This window comes from Tinamus guttatus, unplaced genomic scaffold (assembly GCF_059628265.1).
Source record: "Tinamus guttatus ecotype Peru unplaced genomic scaffold, ASM5962826v1 Tinamus_guttatus_pri_ptg000119l, whole genome shotgun sequence".
NCBI lineage: Eukaryota > Metazoa > Chordata > Aves > Tinamiformes > Tinamidae > Tinamus > Tinamus guttatus.
This window is the reverse complement of record NW_028288653.1, coordinates 1,978,420-1,995,030: the sequence shown is the minus strand read 5'-3', so window position 1 is coordinate 1,995,030 and position 16,611 is coordinate 1,978,420. Positions and strand designations below refer to the sequence as shown.

Sequence of the window (16,611 nt, the reverse complement as noted above, 5' to 3'; positions counted from 1 at the left end):
TGTGAGTCTGTGATTTTCAACCTGTTGAACATCAGAAGTAATCCATATATTTCCATGTAGTACACAACAGCTTACAGGCTAATCTTTAATACTCAATGTATGTTATCGTTAACTTAGCAACGCCAGAGGATTTCACACTTGTATCACTCCCTTAAAACACTGAAATACTTTTGCTACTATTCTTCTCTCTTAGTTCCCTGCTTAAGTGCTACATTCATCAGTAACATGAGCCAACAAAACTCTTCTGCTTGATTCTGGTCCAGCACATTTTCAAGGTATTTCTGTGTTGATTGCTCCTTGAACAGGATTTTATTTAATCATTAGGCAAGATTTCCTACTGCATAATAGCTACCTACTACCTAGTGTGCTCCCCCCAAGGCACACAGTCAAGAACATCAAAGATGACAAGGCATGTACTTCACTTACTCTGTTCAAACCAGGTCAAACTAATGTAACAGAAGCACCACTGTTGGGTTGGCAGAGGTCAGGAAGAGAAAAAAGGAATTAATTTGCTAGTAAAATGAGTCTTAGAGGAAAGGCAGCAGACAAGCTGCAAATAAGGCATGCTAGGAGTATTTCTCTTAATAAAAGAAAAAAAAATCCAGATGCCTCAAGAAAGGCTGCCTGTGTGGCAGTGATTTAGAAGAGCAATGTCTGTATTTTCAGCCAGAAGACAACACGGGAGAGGGCAACGGGAAACTTGGAAATGGCAAGCAATGCTCAGAACATCCACAGAAACAGCCGACTGTAGCTGCATCCCTTTCTTAGGTGTCTCCTAATTCTGCAGACCAGTTGAAGCATAGCTTGCCCAAGCTCCTCTCTGAAGCTCCCTTGCTCTCTCTAGGCATGTCTAATAACAGGCCGTTTGCACTGATCGTGCAGGGTATTTATGTGCTAATTTCTGCAGAGCACAAGCACTAGCTTCCGCAGCTGGAGTTCACTGCTCCTCCCATCACCATATTCATGAACGAGTCCATCCTTCCCTCTCAAATTATAGGCTGAGAACATATGTAATTTCGGAAGAGAAGAGAAGGTAAAGGACGCTCTTCCCCCTAAAATTTCAAAACATACTCAATCTTTCTTCTAAAAAGCTACCTATCAGATCTGTTGCTCCCGATTTCAAGTTTTATTGGCATAAAAGGAACAGAGTGCACAATTAGTCAGGCAAGATAGGGCAAGAGAGATAAGCCTTGTTCTTCAACACAATCCACCCCCAAAACATACTCACCCAGACATGCAAATCTAACAGTACCAAAGGGAAAGCAAACATCATATTCACATTGGTCCTTAGCACAAGTTTCTGCATTCCAAGAGCATAGAGAATATTCTGCGTTTAGACTATTCCACTACTACACCTGGGACACTAGGTTTGCAATGTCATTCTTCACTGGAATAGAGGAAAGCAGGTCAAGATAAGCTGCCGTTATGTTACATGATAAAAATCCAAAGGAACCACGAGTGACTGGTCGCATGAGCAGTCCAAGACACGCACAGTTCTTCCCATTATCCACACTTCTTTTGTAGCACAAGGAGCAATGTCTGCATTTCAGTAAATGAGGGCTATTTAGAGTACACTCAGACATGCCAGGAGTCCAGCGAGTGCCTACCAAGGCAGTGTCCATCCCCACTGCCCCGCAGGGCAGTGACCTGCAGCACTGGGCTGTGGACACCAAGCTCAGCAAAGCTGGGCCTTGTGCCCCCTGTTCACAAAAGAGTGAAGCGAGACCATGGGCATGGCTGGTGGCACGTTCAAAGCAGGAGCTGACGCAGATGCAATAACCACAAAGCCTCATGTAAAGCACCACGAGGAGATGAGGTTTCCTACGCCAGATCAGGTAGCAGAGCAGCAGGGGGACCATATACTTCCTCAACAGCCAGGCACTGACTGGGCTTACGTCGTCTTCTGCATAATTCGGTTTCCTGCAGGTTGTTCTGGCTTTGCTGAAACCAGTTTTTCTTCCTCTCCTTTTAAAGAAGTCGGTCATTTCTCAAGTCATCTTCACCACCAGAAAGTAGGTTTTTTTGAGTAATCATGATTATTTTAAACCTGCACCCTCAGAGACTAGTCTTCATATAAATACAAATGCCACCTCATATAAATGAAACAGGCACGGAGCTCAGATCCAAGGGTACCATCACATAAGATCTCCCTAGCAGAGTTAGGTACAGAAACATGCCTCATGACCCCAGTCTTTAACAGTAAGGCCTCCCCTCCCCCTCTTTTTTTTTTTTTTTTGCACATCACTTGCATCTAGTTGTCAAACTCTGTTCAGATTAGGTTTTTGCTAAGGATCTCTATCATACAGTATCATGCTTTCAAAAATCAAAATGTCCAGACAAATTAAATTATTGATCTCTCACTTTAAATGAGATGAAATGCTTTATGATTCTGAAGACAAATCAAAAACAAAACGCCAAAACATTTATCTTTGTTTACTTTGAAATCAGTAGACATTTAGCACTTCAACCCTTTAAAACCATTATGAAATTCAGTGTCAGCTACTACCAACAGCCCCCAAATCTCCGTCTTACGATGTTTTGCTGAAGCAAGCGCAACCAAGCAGAGCATAACCAAGACCCAGAGAGCTGGGCCACTAACTGCTCCCAGTGACTACCCACCTACAGATCCTCTGAAACGAGTAACATGATTTCTACGGGAAGTCTTTCTGCTTTGAACTTATGCCAGCATGCTCTGGCCAATTAAGGATTTATCTCACAAGCAAACTGCTTCCTCATAGTATTTCTCCCTGTTTACGCTCAAGTTTCAGAGGCCATTTAGAGCCATTTTTCTTCCATGCAGAACTATGCGTGGCAGCCTTAATTAGGTGAGGAAAGGAATACTTTGAAAGCACTTCTCCCACATGCACATAATACATGAGCAGCAAAACTGCTGTTGGAAGGTGAAACAAGGATTTAGTGTGGGCTATGAAATCCAAGACAGTTTGAAGACCATCACAAAATACTGTTAAATCATTTCTGTTTGTATGGTTCTTCCTGTAAAACATCATCAGATATCATCATTTGCTACATGTTGATCAAGAAACCTGCCTGAGGACTGCGAAAAAAAGCAAATGTCACTCTTAACTTTGGCAAGTTAGAGCACAGCGAGAAGGACCCAGGGGACTACACGCTGGTCAGCCTTGCCAGGAAGCCTTAATCCTGAGAAGGTGATGGAGCAGCTCTCCCAGGCACATGGAGAACAGGAAGGTGATTGGGAGTCATCAGCACGGATTCAGAAAGGGGAAACCACGCTTAACCAGCCTGACCACCTTCCACGACGAGATGCCTGGCTGAGCACATGAGGGGAGGGCAGTGGGTGCTGCCTAGCTTGGCTTCAGCAAGGCTTCCGACCCGGTCTCCTATAACGCACTCACAGACAAGCTGATGAAGTACAGGCTAGATGAGCAGACAGCGAGGTGGACTCAACACCGGCTCAATGGCTGAGGTTGGAGGGTTGTGGTCAGTGGCAAGAAGTCTAGCTGGAGGCCTGCAACCAGTGGTGCAGCCCAGAGGCCAACACCGGCCCCAGCAGAGCTGAGCTTATTCATCAGCGACCGGGAGGATGGGGCAGAGCGCAGAAGCTGCCTGGACTCAGCATGGGCAGCCTCCGGCTGACCCTGCTCGAGCTGGGGGCTGGACCAACTCTCTCTATACATCCCTTCCAACCTCAGCTGTTCTGCTTTTCAGTCACTTCAGAAGAATTAAAATCATCACTGAGTGTACCCTGTGCAAGACTCTTGCACATTTCATACCATTTGCTGTTTTATTTAACTAAGCACTGACAAGGGTTTCCACCGCAGGACATCCTATACTTACACAGCAAAGAAACTCATCACGAGAGATGCTTCAAGCAAATTACCATTGCCTTCTTTAATGACCTCACTAAGAGCCTCTCAAATACCAGAGGGATCTATTTTCCAGTCAAGCTTCTCCCACTCTGCAACAACATTACTACAACTCCACTTTCCCTGTGGCAAAGAGACATACCGAATGGAGCAAACTGCATGTTTCATCAGTACCACTACATAAATCAGGGACTGACAGGCCTGGCTGAGCGGGCTGGAGATTTGTGCTTGCACGAGCCAAACCAGCCCTCTCCTCCATAGGCTCACGCAGTATTTGCCAGAGAACCCCCCTTCAAATGCGCTAAGACGTGCCACCCTAACAGGGAGCAGCAATCCCAAATTTGCAACAATTAGACTGAAAACTACATGCTCAGACCATACAATCCTGCTAACCGTATTATATGTATGGTAAACCTTTGCCTAGTTTCTTATATAAGTCCACATTACATAGGAGAAAAGTAAAAAAGAAAAAAAAAAGAGAGAGAGAGAGAAGGACCAAACACTAACTGCATGCCCTTGAGAGGAGCATGGAGAATAACCACCACCTTCATGCTATAAAGCAAAAGACACACACAAACAGACCAATTCTTTGAGTCTCAATTTCTTTTTTAAAATAACAACCAAAAAAAAGAGCTATGCAAGAAAAAAGTTCCTACACATTTCTAAACTTCACCTATTTTTTTTTGCTGCAAAGATTCAAGTTTTCTTAAACTTAGCTTTAAGTTAAAGAACAGAAACTGTTCTTTAAGATATCTGCACTCTATATGTATTTTCTGGAAGCCCATGGAGGAAACATAGAGAGAAACACAAGACTTGGAAAGAGTCTTCTCAGCAAAGCAAGCTCAATCTCTGTTGCTACAGGCACACTTGCTATATGATCTCTTGTTTTCAGACTCATCTCTTCAGTCTTAACTGCTTCCATTTGAAAGCTGATTTAGAATTCCTTTTAGTGAGCTATTAGTTCCTCATCCCCAACCTAGAATGTATTCATAGACAGTTCATATCCATTTGTCCTGGTGCCAGTCCTGCCTTTGGCTTAAAGTAGTTCTTCCCCTCCTTCTTGCTTTTCACCTTTCAATGTTCTCCTGGAACACGATCTCATGGGGTGCAGTGGTTCAATGAGCTCTTCAAAAGCCAAAAACAAACCTGACCACCAAAAACAGAAGCCCCAGACTACAACTGTTGAGCGACACTCTTCTCACCCCTGTTAGTCTTCACCTTGCTCCAGCAGAACTGTTTTCTGCAGATGCACACTCCAGAACCACAACCAACCCAAAAAACAACACGCCAGAGCAAAGCTTGCTTGCAGGTCACATCAGTTCCTTTTTTCAGCTTACTACAGAGCTACCTTCTCCTTGCAGCAATGTGAAGGCAGAAGAGGAAAGGGGAAAAAATATTCCCCTATTGCTGGGGCTGACTTACAGTGTTCATGCAACTATAGCCTGAAAACCCATCCTAGCAGCTCACACAACCCAGGGGAGAGACCTCTTAGGGTCTCTTCCTACAAAACGAGTTGCCCAAGGGCCATCACACCCATTCCTCAAACTAACAAGGAAAGCCTGAACCTGTTTTTCTGAAAAATGGTGATCAGAACTTCTATACATCAGTACATATATTGATATATTGTAGACTATATTGGTTGTTTTCTTCCTGCCCTCAGACTTACCACCATTTTCCTCTTCCAGAGGTCTCTTGGCGTCTGCCTATACTACTACACTACTCATTCCTACTGCATGCACTCATGTTGCACCCCTTTTCTATCATTTCAGCACTATCATCCTTTCTCACAAGATATTCCAACCTTCCTTTGCAATGTTGACCCCTCAAATTTGCTCATCGCCAAGCCAGAATGTACTCTCTGCAGCATTTATAACAATTGTTACACTGTCCCAAAGTCAGCCTTGAGCAACACCACTTGCAAGCACCTTTCAGACCAGCAGTTCCTCTTTCGACACAATTTTGTTGCTGCTTCCTCCCCTTCCACCTGTTCCCCACTCCAGTTCTACCCCTTGTACTAATTCTCCAATATTGCCATTTTAGAAAATAATTTATTTTGTGGTACTTTATAAAAAACATCAACTTCCAGGCATATTAGCATTGTTTTTAATAAAAACGAAAAAGTTCTTATGCGTGTAATTATGTGTGTGTGCATATGTGTTGTTTTTACATAAAAAGTAAACCAATAGCTTATTCTTATGAAACATGCAGGTCAAATGGGCATGATCTATCTTTAGCAAATCCACATAGGAGTTATTCTACTTACTTTCATATTGTTAATTAATTCTTTCCTTCAGAATGTCTCTAGAGCCTTGCACATTACTGGTGCCAACCTCATTAGGCTACAGTTGCACAGATCTCTGCCTCCACTTCTTTTAAGAAGATATATTTGCCATATTTCAGCAACAAACATGCCAAGCTGGAGATCGTATATGTTTAAAACTTGCTTAGAGGCCTTTGGCTTCATGAATCAGTTCTTCCTAAATTCTGAAACAAGTTACATGACTCAAGAATGAAGTTCTGAAATAAGTTACATGAATCAAGCTTACTGAATTTAGTTCTTGTTTCCTCATCTCATCTCTGCTGTCACGCTTGATAGCAGTTTTTATGGAAAGGAGAGACTTTGAACTTGCTTGAATCATATGCAAATTATCATCAACCTCCCATTTCCTCTGCTGACCTCCATCCTCCTGTTACATTTATGTGACTGACGAACCCTTTAGTTAGATTTCCTTTAGAAAGTCTGCCTGTTTGGGATTGTAACAATTCTATTTCTGTTCCTACAGATCTTATCTCCATGACACAGCTACCCTCCACGCTCTGCAACTTCCTCCTCTGCAAATTCTCTAGGTAAAGAGATTTTGGGTTGAACGCTTTGCCATCCACTTCTTGACAACACTTGAAAATTTCCTTCTATAGCATTTTATTGTCAGGGACATACCAATAAATCTATAGCTTTTGTTTTGTTACTGCATGAATACTGCAAAGCTCTACAAGGAAGAACACAAAAGAGTAACAGAAGCAACAAAAGCCTCACCTGCGTTCATCTCTCCAGCCTATGTTTATTACATGTGGCCAAAACAAGGAGAGGGCCAAAATGTGCAATTTTTCCTGCAGACACTCAGCTGATGTTGATCCTGCAACAGTCTTCGACAAGGAAGTGACTGATAAATACTGCAAACCCCATGATCCCATTGCTTCACCAAAACTGACCCTGCAAACATGTGCTTTTGAATGGCCTTTATATATCCTCAGAAGAAACGAAGCACTATGTAATCACGCACATTTTTTCAAAAAAGATTTAGCAATGCACTCAATGCATAATACTGCTCTTAAGTTTCAGCTGCTGTTGGCTTGATCTTTTCTTTTACCTGCTGCCATCCTGCGCTTGCTTTGCTTACCGAAGTACAACAAAACCTGGTTTAACCCCTTGTTACCTTTCACCAAGCGAGTTGGTTTCGGGCCGGTTCTCAGACGGTTAGTGTGACACACGCTGTCCTCCCGCAGAGGCCCGGAGCGCGCCAGGTAGAGACGGCTCTGCCCTCCCTCCCTCTCCTAAGGGCTCCTTCTGGGAAGGATGAGGGATCGCGAGTAAATCAGTGCTGGGGGTTACTAGACCGTGCAGTTCCCTGACAGCCGAAACACACTGGGCCAATTCAGCTGGTCGGGAGAGCTTCAGCCGCCCTTCCAGAAACTGGGGGTGGGGAACAGCTATCCCCATTGAAACAGCAAAATACGATCCTTAAAGATTAGCTAAGGAGAGAAGAAAGGAGATGGAAAATAGGGGAAAAAACACCATTTGTGGTACGCATTCACTGAGGTAAGTCAGACACTCGAGACACAAAATTTGTGTTTGATCACTACAATTGCTACACTAGATACACCATTAGTTTACCAGAAATGCTGCCAGCATGCAAACCCTCTTGCAAGCCAATTCCAACGCTGCATCTGTATAATAACAAAGCATCCCTGTTTGGTCACTAGTCAGGTAACCAAATCCGCAGGCTACAACGGTTATTTTTCCCCTTTTAGGAATGGGGAGTCCAAGAGTTCAAAGTCGTCTTGCAACATGACCATATTTAAAAACAAACCCGAAAGCCCAGCAACATGCACAGCTATGTGAAAGGTTACTCATCATCTTATCATTTAAACCTTATGTGCGTTTCCAAACACAGAAGCCACCATCTTTCTAAGCAGAGGTCAATATTGATGCATTCACCCTCAGTTCTCCCAGAGGCTGCCCCGGCACAAAGTGCCTAACGACTTCAGCACCTTAAATACCCATTTCATTTTAATGCTGCAACGCGGAGCAAAACACTGTGGGAACAGCCATTATTTTACAGGCTCAAGCACAATCCCTAGTGACACAAAACAAGCTTTTTTTTTTTTTTTTTTTTTTTTTAAGAAAAAAACTCTCCATTGTAACAGAGCTCTTAAAATTGCAAATCACAGAGAACATGAAGCGGAGGGGAAAGAGGATAAAATGCACTAAATTCCCTTTGGAAAGGGAGTCAGCAGCGCTCCCGGAGCGCAGGGGCAGACACGCCAGGCACACAGGACCGCCCGGGAGATGTATATATGTGTATTTACACACACACGCGTTTCTATGCACGTCTCCCGCGGGCGCTGCCGGCCGCGCCAGGCCCGTCCCGGGGCGCGGCGGCGCTGTCAACGCGGCGCACGGGGACGACGACCCATGGAGGCCGCCCGGGCGCCAACGGCCGCCGCCGGCGCGAGGCGCCGAGTCACGGCGGCGGCGGCGGGGGCAGAACCGCGCGCCCTCCGCGCCGCTCGGCCGCGGGGCAGGCGCCGCTGCCCGCTCCGAGCGGGGCCGCGCGGGCGCGCTCACCTGGCAGCCCTTCTTGTGGTGGAAGCCCACCACGACGATGTGCAGCACCGCGCCCCGCCGCGCCGCGGCCATGGCCGCTCCCGCCGCCCGGGGCACGGCCGCCCCGGCGCCTTCCTCCCGTCCTCCCTCCCTTCGGCTGCGAGCGCGGCCCGGCGCGGCCGCCGGAGGAGGAGCACGAGGGGGAGGGCGGAGCGCCGGCCGCGGCCTCCCCGCCCGCCGCGCCCGGGGCCTCGCGCGGGGCCCTCGGCGCCTCGCAGGGGGAGCGGCAGGGAGAACCAAACGAAGACCAAACAAAACGGCACTTCTACGTGTATCGGATGCAGGAAAATCTGAAAATAACAAAGGATAAAAACTTAATTCGGAAGGATTTTTTATTTGTTTTTATAGACCTTCCATTCAAAGCGTTGCTGTTCGAACTAACCAGGGCTCCGTGATGCTCTCGGAGCTGCAGAGAGGCCCACTGTGGCCCGGCTTACCTTGAGGCCCGTCCATCGATGGATGAAAGCTGGGAGAATCCCCTTAACGCTCCTTCCCTTGGAGCTCCTTCCCTTGGAGTTGTAGGAAGGAGGGGAGTTGAAGGACTTCCCCACAACACCAGCAAATTTGGCACCAGAGCCTCAAAAGCTTCATCTTGCTGTGCTCAGACCCTGCTCCCTCATTAACCTTTTGTAGAATTCAGTCCTGTTTCCTTGAAGACTTTTATTTAAAGCTTTTGCTAGTGTCTGTACTGTTCATAATCAGGATTCCTTGTGGAAATCTGAATTAGATTATTTTGGGGGGAAGAGGAAAAAAAAAGCAGCTATAAATCTTGACAAGAAAATCTTGTCACTAACACCCCAAAGCTCCAATTGCAACAATAAGATATTATTCTTTAACTTCAACAGTAGTTCCATTACATAAAATGTGTATTTTAGGGAACAAAGGATGCACTGCATAAAACAATCCCTCACTTGCAAGAGAATGATTCTTTATTAGGCCCTCTCTGTAGCTTACTTTTATGATGTGCAGTATAATTTCAAAAAAAGGGGGGGAGGGGTGAAATATGAGCTATTATCTCCTCCACTAATGAGATAAAAAGAGACGCCCGAGAGCATTTTTGTCTCACATTTAGTTAATTGAAGAACGGGCAGTGTGGCAATACTCCCACTGCTATGGATTTTGCATTATAAGGACATTACCATGAGACTGCTGAATAATTGTGGATTATTGCTTCTTAGAATAGGTTATTAGATTTTTTTTTCCAGTTTGATTTTTTTTCCTGCTATGGCAAGATAAATGTTAAACATTGGATTGAATTCTGACATCAGCCTGTTCTAAAAAATCAAACCAGTATCTTGTCTTTTCAGAGGTAACACTGTATGTTTGAATTTACAAAATGGAAAGGGAGATAGAACAGCTATGAATTGGAAGCTCCTGGAAAACTCGCAGTTGGAGCTTTCCTACTGGAATTAGCTATCTCAATTCCTAGCTAATAAATATCAAACCTGAAAGAAACTCAGTTGGCCATATAGATAGTTCTTTTCTCTCAGTGGTAGCATTTACTTAGCTACCACTAGTTTTTACATCATTAGAACAGTGATCAGCTTTTGTCACTCATTCTGAATCTAATGATGACAATCAAATCAGGCCTCAATATCTCTGGTGAGACTTCCTGGGATGAACAACCTTTACACAGAGTTTTGTGTGCCTAGAAGTGGCCTCAGAGATGAGCAGTGCCTTCTGTAGCTGGAAGTTGCACTGGCTTCGTTAGCTATAGCTCACTTTAATATAATAAATACACTTTAAAAACATTTTGGAATTTCTGTCAATAAGACAGCCATAAAGAAAGTCCTAGAATGGAACTGAGATCTGTCACTAATTCCTTGCTGGTTGCAATCTCAGTTCAGTCTATTTTTTTTTTCCAAGGCTCTTACCTAAGTACCAACAAAACCAGTGTGAATTAGGGATTATGATATTGCTTGGGATTATGTTGTCCCACTAGGAAAGTTCTCCTGTAAACAAAATAAGGCAAAAGGCAAAGACAGTAATGACGGACTAGAGGTCTCATAAATATCTTAAGAATCTGAAGTACATTTTACGCAGACAAAAAAGTAAGTAGGAATATTAAAATACATATCCATTAGTTAAAATAACGAAAAAAAAAGGAGAACCAAGTTATTATTTTGATCAAAACATGTAAATAAAAAGGCAGGGAGCCAAGAGGTAAAAAACTTGTCGGGTGTGAAGGGTCACCTGTCTTCATTACTGCGAATTCAGGTGCACGGGAGTGTCGCCGGGGGCACGTTTAGGATAAACACGTGTTTGAGATGACGCTTGGCAGCTGATTAAAGCCGCGCAGCGCGCCCAGGGCCGCCATCTTCCCTCCTCTTGCTCGAGCGGGGCCGGCGGCGGGAACGAGCGCTCAGGCATCGGCTAGGCGGGGCTGCCGCTCCCACACGAGAGCGGGCTAGGGCGCCGCTCACTTCCGCGGGAGCGATTGGCCAGGCCTGGATGCAGCATGGCGGCCAACGCGACTACCAACCCGTCTCAGCTCCTGCCGCTCGGTAACGCGCGGCGCCCGTGCGCCGCCCCCGCGCTGTCCCGGTGCGGTGGTGCCCATAGAGGGGTGGCGGGGGAAGCTCCTCTCCACCAAAGGGCCTGCAGGGAGGGCGCTTTCTCAGCTCCCATGGCGGCACCGCGCGCGCGCGGCGGCGGTTTGAATGGGGGCGCAGCCGTTGGGAGGCGGGGCGCGCCGCACGCGCGGCGGCGGGTGTGACGTCACGGGCGGCAGTTGGAGCCCTCGCGGGCGTCTGACTGCGCATGCGCAGGAGAGAGGCTGCCCCCCCGCGATGTGTGAGGGGGGCGAGGGAGGGTCGTGCCGTGGGCGCCTTCTGAGGCGCTTAAACCTGCCGTGGCGCCGTGTCTGGGGGTAGAGGCAAGATAAAACACGCACACGCACAGACACACACCTCTCGTAACAATAATAAAGGCATAATCGCGTTAGCTTATAGTATAAGCATTACGTTGCGCCACGGGGAGGCGGTCTGGGAGTACAGGTGAGGAGAACAGGCACTGCTCGTCGATAAAACTTCTGTTTTGCTGGTTAAAGCTGTGGGAGCTTGGTTACCCTATAACGCTCACCGGGCTTCTCAGTAAACTGCTCAGTTTCTGGCAAATGTTAGTGAAGTGGTAAATTCCTGTTGGAGGGCATAATAAACAAATCTCTGAGGATGGATGGCATTCAAGGCAGTTATTCATAGCTTTATTTTGGGTGCAGTACCAAGCTGCTGAAGATTATCTAACTTCAGTGCTGAGCAATCGCTAGTTAGGCATACATTTAGCAGCAATACTAACATGTTTTTGTGAAGGTATGTCTAAACAGTGCTATTAGCTTGAAGATATTTTAATGTAGTATTAGTCATATTTTTTTTAAACAACTTTTTTTCTCTGTCTTACTAGTTGGTGTTGTTGACAGTTATTTTGGTAATTATGATAGCCAAAAAAAATTAATTAGACATTTTGTTTAGAAGTATGTTTTTCATGTCTCTCCTCTTCCCCCCCCCTTTTTTTTTTTTTTTTAAACATACAGAGCTTGTAGACAAATGCATAGGTTCGCGCATTCATATTGTCATGAAGAGTGATAAAGAAATCGTTGGAACTCTTCTAGGATTTGATGACTTTGTCAGTATCCTTTGAAAATGTTTGGTGTTCACTGAGTAGAAACATCCTATATTGGTATGTCACTCTGATTTCATTTCATAAACAAAATCACATAGCCTTTAGTATTTTGTGTGGATGTGTGGCTTATTTTCCTTGAAACTAGACTTCTAGATATGGTGTTAGAAGATGTTACAGAATTGTAAGTATTATTTCTATCTCTTTGGGTTTTTTTGTGGGGTTTCTTTGTGTGTGTGTGTGTGTTTTTTTTTAAGCTTTGATTACCCTGTTTACATAGGCATGATATCAAGAAAGTGCCCATGTATATATATATATATATGACATTATTTATTTTGCTGATTGAGTGATTTAGACCTTAGACTTGAACTACAGGATGCTATGTCATGGAGCCCTTTTTTTCCTGGTTTATTGCACTATGCTATAGAGCTTTATGTCTGTATTTAATTAAAGCTGTAATAATTTTCCATTGTTACATTTTTCTTATTTATCTATGACTCTTTTTTTTTTCTCCCTCCCCTCACGCTGTTTCAGTGAAATTACACCTGAGGGCAGAAGAATCACAAAACTAGATCAAATCTTGCTAAATGGAAATAACATAACAATGGTAAGTTATCACGTGAAAAGATTGTGTGCATTTATTTTCTGTACTTGCTGGGTGCAGTTATACTTGATTGGCTACTTCAAGCTGAGTTTTCCATCGCATAAGCTACTTCACATGTGTGTGTATATGAATGAGGCTGGAGAATTGGCCTTATTGTCATACTTGTCAAATGTTACAGCTTCAAATTCATGAAAACAGGATGACTATAACTTCATTTTGGTGAATCTTCTTCTGGTCTTCATGTGTTTTATGGAGTCCCTTCTGACTTTGGAACCTTCTTTGTGGCCTGGTTGATAAAAACAGCTTTTAGCTCACAGGTGCTTGGCTGCATAACTGTGTAGAGTAGGATACATTTAAATTGCATCCATTATCTTACTTACGGATGTGTTTGCAGCAGTTTGGATACCTACACTCTTGTCAAGTCATTCAGCTATTAAAATAGCTTGGAGTGCCAAGTAGCAATGGCTGCGTGTGATCTGCTAAAAGATGTAGAAGTCTTTTGGGCTATACAAAATTTAAGCACTATAATTTTAACTTACTGCCTGTTGATATATGTAGACCAGGACTGAACCAGTAATTGAGTATTGTGATTATGTATCTCTATGCTAAATTCTGCAGCTTTGTAGACACTTTACCATTAAAAATGGGCCTATTAGTTTTTTTGCTTATTTACGTAGATGACTGCAAGGTCAAGGCCTCCTGTATCTGAATAGAAGGGCATTCCTGGCTCTGTGAGAAGAGGAAAAAGACAGATTTGAGTCTAGGTTGACTCCCTGAAGGAGTAACCTCCTCATCCCCCAGCTTCTTACTGTTTCCCAGCTCTCTGAGCAAGTGCCATCTTGCCTTAATTCCTAAGCATTTTCCACTTTGGCTGTATTCCCCTGCATCCTTGATGCATAGTGCATACTGAGACTTCTTGTGGTGGGGGTGGAGGGGTGAAATTACAGTCATCCAGTAGATGTGGCAGTATCTTGCCCTTAAAGCAAGAGTGTCTGATTCTTAGGGTGCAAGTCCTGGGCAATACATCTTGTATCTACTTTTTAGGCAGATGTTCTCCTGTCAAAAAGTATGCCTTACGGGGAGGGGAGGGGAATCTTTGCCTTTAGATGCCTTCAGCTAATTGTTAAGAAAATATTGATTAATAAATGTTTGAGTGAATATTTTTTCTTTAATCATATTTATTTATTTTTGTATTGCCCTGTGTGTTGTTCTGTTCCTTGCTTTCTTCACCGGAAAATACTGTATTGACTTGCTTCCTTCTGTGTTTAGAAGCATTCAGGTTTTTTATAAGCCTTTGCGCTCCTCTTCGCAATAAAAATTGAAAAGAGGAAACAAACTTCCCCGTATAGCAACAGTCTGGAAATGTACACTTCATCATTAAAAGGACACAGAGTAAGAGGAGTCTTTGTAGGTGGAATCGCCTTTTCGAATTGAATAACAAATAACATTGTGTTATCTAGGAACTTTTTTCTATCTAGTATAATTTTTTTTTTTTTTTTTTTGGCACCTGTGCTTCTCTGACAGTTACTGGCCCCCTCTTTTGGGAGAGTAATGTTGTATCAAATAAAAAAAATTCACAGCAAAACACAAAATGCCTTTTTTTAATCTGCTAAAATGTTAATCAAAAAGCATCAGATGCAGATTTGTATAACTCACATCCATGGCACTAACACAAAGCTGTCTTGCTCTTTTATAGCTGGTTCCTGGAGGAGAAGGACCTGAAGTATAAATTGCTCCATTTGTCATCTATGAAGACAAGTTATATATGTATTCTAAATAGAGCTCTTGGGGAAAGGGGGTGTGTGTGTGTGGTGGGGGAGGGGGGTCGTTGTATTTTGTTTTTACACACTTTTGAAGTTGATATTTGATAAAAGACAAATTTCCTCTTCAGGAAAGATGCATTGCTAATGCTGACTTTGTAAGTTGAAATCATGACTTTCTTGTAAAGGCACACTAATCTGTTCTGAATAAAAAGCTTTGTTTTTGTTAATTTCTGTGCTTAGTTATGTAAGTGCACAAGTTTGAGATGCTTTTGCAACTGTATCATGAAAAGGAAAATAATAGCTTGTGTTCAATTGCTGTCAATCAGTTTTCAGTTTTCTGTATCTGTTGCATTTCTTTATTTCTCAAGTCTTTAAAAAAGCTCCTGAGCTAAGACATAGTACTGCTTGGGAGTACAGGCAGACATTAAGCTGGACAGTTTGTTTAAACAGTACTTGAAGCTGAATCATCTGTGACCAAGGTGAATGCTCTGAAGCGTAATCGAAGTCTGAGAAGTTTGCAAAGTGGTTGTATGTTTTTGAAATTCAGGATCCTCTGGTTCTTCAATAGCCAGGGGTTGAAAGGGACCTCTGGAGATCATTTGGGTTCAGCTCTCTTGAACTTCTTTTGCTTAGTTGATCCCCTTCTTAGGGTAGCACTGGAATAATCATCATTAGTAAGAAAAGACCAGGCCTAGTTCATGTTCAGGAAGAAAAAAGGCTGTTTTTTTACAACTTCTCATGTTACTGGAGACTGCCTTTTCACCACTAAGTGGTGCTGTACATATTTAAGTTAGAAGCTACCCAGCCTTGCTTGTGTGGTTTAAGAGTAGTCATTTCAGAGCAAATATATTCCTTGGGGTGTTCCTGTGATCCAAATGGAAGCATGACAGATATTGGAGGTAATTTGTACTTTGGGAGAGATTTCATAAGGTAAGGAACTTAAACCAAAACTTAACCAAAAACTTGGTGTTTTGATCACCAGTTCTTACCACCATTTTATCATCATGGACAAAAAATTAACATGATTATAAATTAAGGTCACTGTACCTTATGATTCCATAATGTCCTGCTCTACTGATTTTTGTGTTTAAGTGTCTCAAGACAATCCCAACTGCCTGCTGGAACTGCAGAGACAAGCAGGGTAGTGTGTGGACTCTTAGGAATAGTAAATGCCTTCCTATCACTAGAAGAGGGAAAGAAGAACTGAAGAAGGGGCTCAAGGAGCAAGATATTGCAGGGAGGTTGTATTAGATCATTTTATTCCTTTTATCCATCTCGGTAGGGGGGGAGGGAGGAAATTTGGCTTGTTGGGGCTTATCTTGAAGTATAGTGGGAAGGACCCATTTTGGCCTTCTAAACAGGAATGTCGTCATCCTCTTCCCTTTCAGGGAAACACCCTACATTATTAAACCAAAGAGAGATTTCATGCTTAGGAGAGAAAGAGCAAATCTTGCCTCAAAGCAACTTTTCATAGGCAAGGGAAACTTGTTTTCTTGTTGTTTTGCCAGCACAAGTATTCAAGTGTTACATTATCTCTGGAATAAAAATTTGTTTTTACTTCTTGTCCGTGGTTAAGCTTCCCCCCCACCCTTTTCAAAGAAGGGCTAAGACTATTTTCTCCTAGGAAGATATTCTGATTCAGGACTTTGAAAACTGCAGACATCAGTTTAAAGACAATTTTTATGCATCCAAATGCTGTTAAGACATCTACACTACAAAAGGTTTGTAACTTTGAGCTTGAAGTTCTAATTCCAGTCCAATGTGTTTTGATTTGCAATTCTCATGCAATATAGTACTTTTTGCTTTGAAAGAACAAGTAATAAGCTTTCCTAGTAGATGGACAGTGTTTGCTTTTTTGTTTTGTTTTTTTAATTTTGGAAATCTACTATTTACAGTAGC

General features: G+C 43.4%; 2 protein-coding genes across 2 annotated transcripts in view; one reads left to right on the top strand and one right to left on the bottom strand.

Annotated features, from left to right (window-relative positions):
• Nucleotides 1–8,763, bottom strand: part of AVL9 (AVL9 cell migration associated) — a 35,281-nt gene extending 26,518 nt beyond the window's left edge. Inside the window, exon 1 of the mRNA XM_088521351.1 lies at nt 8,692–8,763. Within this exon, the coding sequence (XP_088377477.1) occupies nt 8,692–8,763 (72 nt within the window). The remainder of the gene's footprint in view (nt 1–8,691) is intronic.
• Nucleotides 8,764–11,160: 2,397 nt separating this feature from the next.
• LSM5 (LSM5 homolog, U6 small nuclear RNA and mRNA degradation associated) lies at nt 11,161–14,732 on the top strand. The gene is made up of 5 exons (XM_088521382.1): nt 11,161–11,234; nt 12,260–12,355; nt 12,502–12,529; nt 12,880–12,952; nt 14,646–14,732. The coding sequence occupies exons 1-5, from the start codon at nt 11,189–11,191 to the stop codon at nt 14,676–14,678; spliced, it is 276 nt and encodes a 91-aa protein (XP_088377508.1). The 5' UTR covers nt 11,161–11,188; the 3' UTR covers nt 14,679–14,732.
• The last annotated feature ends 1,879 nt before the right edge of the window (nt 14,733–16,611 follow it).

What these genes read in the sequence shown, in the direction of transcription:
- LSM5 (XM_088521382.1), top strand. Translation starts at nt 11,189, where the DNA reads ATGGCGGCCAACGCGACTACCAACCCGTCTCAGCTCCTGCCGCTCG. An exon ending in AGGATTTGATGACTTTGTCA is followed by an intron (nt 12,356 to 12,501) that starts GTATCCTTTGAA and finishes CTAGACTTCTAG; the next exon opens with ATATGGTGTTAGAAGATGTT. An exon ending in TTAGAAGATGTTACAGAATT is followed by an intron (nt 12,530 to 12,879) that starts GTAAGTATTATT and finishes ACGCTGTTTCAG; the next exon opens with TGAAATTACACCTGAGGGCA.